Here is a 7,123-nt window from a genome sequence, read left to right on the forward strand (position 1 = left end):
TTCGTGATCAAAGTCCATGGGAAAGCAGTCTTTCCTGAAAACTGAAACAGCAACACAACGCTACGGTTGGGATAAACAGATCCCTAGTCAACCAACTCAAGTTAGTCACAATCAGAAATAAAGGTTGCACAAATCTAAACTCAATGACAGACATCCTCCCCGTCCTCCCCCTCTTACAGGTCACCTGGGCGTGTCACTCACCACTTTCAGCCGCTCCTTCTTGCGTTTGCCGGGCGCTGACCCCGAGGAGCAGGCGGCCGGGTCCTGGCCGATGGCGTTCCCTTCGTCGTCCACATCCCCGTTGCCTTCGTCTTCCTCAAAGCACCACTCGGGCAGCTGGGGGGCAGGGGGCGCGTCCTCCACGTCGCCGTAGCGACGGAACAGCTCCTTGAGGTACTCGCCCTTGTAGATCCCCGGAGCGCGGGATAGGGTGAACGCCGCCACGGCGGCCTCCACACTAGGAGGGATCGGGAAACGGGAATGACGGAAGCTGAAATACTCCTCATTGTCTCTTTTAATGAGGACTTCTGTTCTTATGCTATCAGAGGTTATCCGGTGAGACCAATTTTGGGTGCATTTGATAGAACTCATTCACCTAATGGCTTTATTGGTTGCGCCTCTTGATCGCCAACGTTTGCCTCCGGCAGGGATCGGTTGATACACGGTATTAATCAACCGAAGGTTTGCCATTGCTAAATGTCAAAACTAAAAGATCGCAAGCCTTGATTCGCAAAAGCAAACGCGAGCCTCACCACTTTGACTGAAAAATGATGACATCATTCTTCATGCATTGATTGTTTTCAACACACAAAGAAAGGGTTTGTTGACATGACGCTCATGGCGATGCAACACAGCATATTCAGTGTCTTTCTGTCTGTTGTTTAGTGCCCTTTGTTGCGGTTTGACTAGGGTGTCGTGGTGTGTAGTGGAAGTGGGGCCCTTTTCGTTAACAGGAAAGGGTTCTCTATGAATTGTGGCTGGAGTGTTTTTGAGTGAGCAACTTATGCCGGATATTGGGAGTGAGGGGAGCTGACTGGCTCCCCATCAAAGTGTACTGCCACAAAGGAACAGGGGACACTATGGGATGAATGCAAGGCGGCCCACACTCTAAACTCGAGTGTGCTGAAGTAGATTATGTGGAGAGGGGAGGAAATAGGTGGCATCTGAAGACAAATAAATAACAGAGAGGGTGGTCCTTGACATCGTTCCAATTCGGAGAACACAAATCCTGGGCTAGTGATGTCAACTTCTCCCTGATTATTTTGCAGAAACAGAGTTAATGTTGCAGTCCGTGATATTCTACCACAGACATGAAACAGTGCTTTTGCGTAAAATAATTGCCTTACAGATCCCCATGGAATTGTTTATTGGGTTACTATGCTACTACTTTATGCATGCATAATCACCACCTGCCCTGTAGCTTTGTCATTCTACAACTATGATAAAGAGTCAACTCATTATGCTGACATAGAGATTTATAGAACAATTACAATGACCTTACCTCCAGTCCAGCTTCTCTACCAGGTAGGCACAAATCAGGAAACCCGTCCGATTGAAACCATGCGTGCAGTGAACCCCTATGGAAGGGCAACAAATCAGACGGAGAAGGAAGAGGAAGGGGCAATGAGAAATGGTGGAATAGTATCAAAGGAGATGGACAACATGGGTCTCACAAAAACCCAATTTCCTAGTCACGTCGCTCTCGAGACCTTACGTGCTGAGCGGCTAAATACAAGCACTTACAAATGCGTCAATGACAGCCACAAGATCCAATCCCTTTCCTGATCTACTCGCCATCTTCTAGTACTCAATATGGCACGATACAATACAAAAAGTGGGCATTATTACCTCACAAACCCTGTGGTTCTTTCTTGCCGCTTCAAAAAAATGAGTCGATAACACTTGTGCTTGCGCCGTGACCAGGTTGAGCAAGTGCCTCAAGCACGCTGGCCATTAGGCCTCATTAGACACTTAATAGTCCAAGACGGGAAGACCAAGTTCCCCTTCCATTGAGCGTCTCGTTAAAGGCCCATGCCATAATAACTGTCTAGAAGTGGCTTGTGGACACATTAGGAACCTCGAGCTAGGATGATAAAAACAATCGAAACAAACAAAAAGGTATTACAAACAGAAGACCTTGAGCACTGTGTGCAGGGAAGGGCCAATGTGCAAAAACACACACAAACACACACACACACATACACAGAATGTCTTATATTCCATCTTCTAATAAATATACCCTTTTGTTGTGGAACTGAAAAATACAATCAAACCTAGAAAAATAAATAACTATGTATAGAAGGAAAAGGGGGATAGCTAATGAAAACCAAAACACATCTCCCTCATACACAAGGCACCTCGACGTCACACACAGCCGAGGTCTGGAACTATGCTGATAAAAGATAATAACCACCTCTGACCGCCCCCATGCAGGAAGTGGGAGGACGGGGCGTTTGCCTGGCAGAGTGCCATGCTAAATGAAGACTGAGCGTACATTTACAGGCCTGGGGACAAAAATGATCGGCCCAGCTGTCTTAATATCCGACTGCCACACCATGAGAGAAGGATCATAAGAGTGGCTAGTGTGTGTATGCGTGTGTGACGGTGTGGGGGGGGATTGTGGCGAAAATGACACCCATACATTCTGTGTCGAGGCTAAAGTAATTTAATTTAGCCGATGCTGAGTAGCAACCATCTTTGGTTTGCAGGGGGTTGGGTGGAGCATGGGAGAGGGTCTTTGCTGGAATACAGCGAGCCGCAGTGAAAGAGAGCGCCCTGCTGTCAGCGGAGAGAAAGGCAGCTGCAGTAGGACGTGTGAAGTCTACCAGTATGGGTGTGAATCATACAGAAAGACGGATCTCAATGTACTGAGGGTCAAACCCGTAAGCCATGATCGTAGCATATCATTCAGATGGGGTACGATGAGTGGGAAACTGAAACACCGAAACATGAATATTGTGTGACAAAAGATTAACCATCACCCCCACTAAAACAAGTTTTCAGTGTATCTGGATGGTCATTGAATTTCACTCATCACACTTCTGGACTGGCATACATACTTCATCTGCGTACCGTTTTCTGGTATACTATTAGTAAGCAAGTTAAAGTGCGCAGACAAACTACTGTGTGGTGGGTTTAAATGCTCCATAAATGTTTCATACCAAAAGTTAAAATAATGTGTAAATAATTATTTAAGTCTAATAATATTTCATATTTCCTTATTAGTCATCAAGGTTGCTGGTCAAGGGATTGAATGGTTATTATTCACATTGAAAAGGTTTCTTTGGATAAGGCATATCCTGTTGCAATGCATTGTAGGTTATTCAAGGGACTGATCCATAGCTTGCACTGAATCAAGGAATTTTGACAGAAACCGTATGGCATCCAGGTACCTTAAGAATACCTATTTTTTGCATACTATGTGTTCATAGGATTTTGTACCTTATACATACTATTCTCCCCTTTACTTTTCTAGTATGCAATTTTGGGTGCAGCCAAAGCAATTAGTCACATTCTGGGTGAAGGAGAAAGTGATCCTGCAGCTCCCTCTAGTGAAGTATAAACTACACAACATTGTACAGACATGGCAGGTCAAATTAAATAAATAATATGACTAATATTAGTCATCAATTTATTTGTACAACGGCATAATTATGCAGTTTAGTTTCCAATTGTTTCCTTACCAATCAGTTCTGTGGGGTTCTTCGTTAGGAAATGTTCACACAGCGTGATAAACATCTCCGTCGTCTCCTTTGACGGACTTTCTCCATGGCTAAAAACAATATATTAAAAGGATGAAAAGGATGTTAAAATAAATACATTAAGTAGGAAAAACTAATCAGCTGCCCAGAATTGGTGAGCATTTATTTCTCATACCCTTTACACTGAAGTTTCACATATTTTATGCCATCTTTTTCAATGTCATTACGGTCATAAAAGCGGGTAGTGTTGGTCAAATCCACAAGCAAACCCATCTTGACCTGCAAAAAAGTGAAAAAAGGTGTTATCGTTTATAGACAGAAATAGGAACAAGAACAAGCCAACTAATAATAAAATCCCACACTGCATGAACAATGCTCATACACTTGACCCTAAGTCAAGTGAAATGCCCCTTTTAAGAGAACATTTAATCATTTTTAGCCATGTTGGCCTTCAATTGTTTTTCATCTCCAGTTTATGTATACTGTGTATTTTGAGAATAACTATGCAGTCATCAAGCGCATTTGCTCATCTTACCTTGAGACTCTTTAAATAGTTTGACAGCATGCTAGGATGAAACCTATTCTCCTCTTGAACTTTGTCATCATATTTGGGCCCCAACATAGTTTTCATCGGCAGGAACTTTGCTAAAATTGAGTTGAAATAAATATGGTTAAAAAAATATCCCAAAGACTGCAAAGAAGGTAAGAATACATTTCAAATATAAATGTATTATTAATATCAATATATACCTATTTTTAATAGCTATTGGCCTTTCGCAGGGAAAAACATTACACGACTTCCAGTGACTATTACAACTTGAAGCAATGATTGTCTATTGAAGTACTCTTTTATTATGGTATTACATTGAATCAACATGTGGAAATGACTGACAAAGCACCATTAGATGACATTGTAATAATAAACTGTTAACACGAGACCAAACGTTATGTGCTATAGCCTATGTGGATGTAACTAAGTTCTGTCACTATTCGGGGGGGGGGGGGGGGGAGATTTAAAAACCATAACATGCAAGGGGTCCATGCCTGGCCCTTTGACACAAAGCTTCATCACTGTGCCTACGTGCAAGCACAATCATAAAGGGTCACATTAGGATGTCAGTGAGTGTTAAGTGCAGCCGTTACAGACTTGTGTGAAGACCATCCAATGGGTTTGTTTTGACACGTGATTTCACCACGACAAAATGGCTAGCTGAGATTCTCTCCGTGCTTCTGCCAGTGACGAATAATAATGAGAGAACAACCTCTCTGAATAATGTTTTTTTCAAACAAAAGCCAAACAGGCACATCGTGTCAGCTTCGTGGTGGCCATGGCTCGCATTCCCCGGTGTCACTGGGCAGTTTAAAACACCATGATATTGGCAGGTTAGCTAGTTATCCTTTAGTTGACTCTCACCTGCCACAGGTTGTCCTCTTCTGGGACAACTCCTCCACCGAGGAGGAGGCTCGGTGTGTGACATTGTGTACAGGGGAGTCTGTCGGACCCGTTGATATAGTGTTTAGTACCACGGTTCAGCGAAGCATCAGCAATTATGATCCAGTGGTCGCGACGTATCACGGTTGTCGTTACTCGAGTACCGCGGATCGAGGCCTTTGGTTTATTTGGAGGGTCATGCAGTAAACCGAGGAGCTTCAAAGTTTGTATATTCCTGCGCAAAGCAAAGCCTATGTAGTCTTACAACCCATCACCATCCCACGAACGGCATTGTTTATGTAGTTGTTTTTATTTCTGTGCTGATGTTAGCAGCTAGATAGCATAACGTCTACTAGCCACTGTAAGCCCATTGATAAAGGTAACGACGGCTAGCTGGCTAACAACTAGCTAGTCTTCTTCATGTTGATAATGTGGAGTCTTTAAACTGCAGACGACTCATTACTGCCCCCCATAGAAAGAAAATGTAAATAATATTTTGTCCATCTCTCCTATAATTAAATTAAAGTACCAGCCCACTATTCCCCTGACTGTTATTCTCATATCTGTGATATTATTGTCTAACTCTAATATAAGCAACTGCTGATATAAGCTCTATTATCTTAAATTACAATTTTTGTGTTATTGATCAAACAAACCTTGATAAATAAATGAAATATAAGAGCCTTAATTATCAGGCTACATTAAATACTATTTACCAGATATTTAGCTAAACAGAATTCTTAATGAGACTAATATGAACTTCTGTTAACTGATTCAAAACACAATAATGTTACAAATGCAAAGATAGTGCAAATCTGCCCAAGTAGGGGTAGAGTAGACTGTTAATGCCATTTTATAGGAAAGAAGCGACAGCCTCCATTACACCTAATAATAACTTCTTCATGTAAACAAATTACCTCTGGCCAATACCTGCTGAACCTTTTTAAGAACATTTATTGTAAAACACAACCTGCCTTGGCTATGGCTGACAATAATGGGGCAATTTTCCAGATTATGTTTATGGATTGTAAGATAACAAAGCAATAGGCCATTAAAACCAAGAGGGAAAACATAATGAAAACACTGCCTTTGAAGGAATTGATGCAGCGGGAATTGCAGAAGCAATGAAAAAATACCATTACAGCCTTCATGCCTAATGCAGTTCAGGTATGGAGGTCATCAAAATGTATTCAGAAGTTTGAAGGCTCTCTGAAGCTGCAGCCGGGCGGGCAGTGGTGCTACTGCTAAAGCACTTTGAATCAAGAGATTCCACTGGTGAAGAGATGGTTGGTGTTGATTTGGAAATGAAGGAGGGCAATAGTATGAACACTGAGCCACTGGGAACACAATCAATTACTATCTTCATAAGAGTAGCAAGAGAAACTCTGCCTCATACAAACAGTCTGTGAAAAAGATGCTCAAGCTATCCACCAACAAGATGGCGCTCTCTTGGCCAGTGCATCAACCGCCTTCTTCAACCGGGGTATCCCCTAATAGTATTTTTCGGGAAAAAGTAGATGCAGGAAAGTTTTTGCCTCCAAGCTCCTCCAAAATGGCCTCAAGGCTCCAGCCTCTGCACAGCCCTGCTGAGAGACCTTGAGTCACGTCTGTCTCCACACCAAGCCACCACCTTTCCTATCTGAGAGGCCCGGGCCACATCTGCCTCCACTAACAACCCTAACTGTCGCAAGTCGGAACAGGCAATGTTAGTATGATTTGGAAGAACATTGACTTCAACTGTTAATTTACTACGTTACTTTTAAGCCTCGAACCAAACCGATCAGACGTACCAATAAAACATTTGATTCGGGGCAAGAAATTATTTGAAAAACTGAAGAAATGGCAAACGTCGTTGCTGACTGCAATCACCGTGTAATAACGTTGCTCGCTTTGAATTCAGTCTCGTATTCCAGTTACGTATTCATTCATTCAACAGCCAGTTGAACAGTGTCAGCCGTTGAAGCCGATTAAGTCGCAGTGTCATCATCAT

At 42.7% G+C, this 7,123-nt stretch overlaps 1 protein-coding gene across 1 annotated transcript in view; it reads right to left on the reverse strand.

The window, feature by feature from the left end:
• The window catches only part of rngtt (RNA guanylyltransferase and 5'-phosphatase), a 67,631-nt gene extending 62,092 nt beyond the window's left edge, over nt 1-5,539 (reverse strand). The window contains exons 1-6 of the mRNA XM_056581496.1: nt 5,116-5,539; nt 4,237-4,346; nt 3,877-3,980; nt 3,684-3,772; nt 1,502-1,577; nt 202-457 (exon numbers count right to left, since the gene is read on the reverse strand). Coding sequence (XP_056437471.1) covers nt 202-457; nt 1,502-1,577; nt 3,684-3,772; nt 3,877-3,980; nt 4,237-4,346; nt 5,116-5,179 — 699 coding nt within the window. The 5' untranslated portion in view covers nt 5,180-5,539. The remainder of the gene's footprint in view (nt 1-201; nt 458-1,501; nt 1,578-3,683; nt 3,773-3,876; nt 3,981-4,236; nt 4,347-5,115) is intronic.
• Between the last annotated feature and the right edge of the window lie 1,584 nt (nt 5,540-7,123).

This window comes from Gadus chalcogrammus, chromosome 21, assembly GCF_026213295.1.
Source record: "Gadus chalcogrammus isolate NIFS_2021 chromosome 21, NIFS_Gcha_1.0, whole genome shotgun sequence".
Classification (NCBI taxonomy): domain Eukaryota; kingdom Metazoa; phylum Chordata; class Actinopteri; order Gadiformes; family Gadidae; genus Gadus; species Gadus chalcogrammus.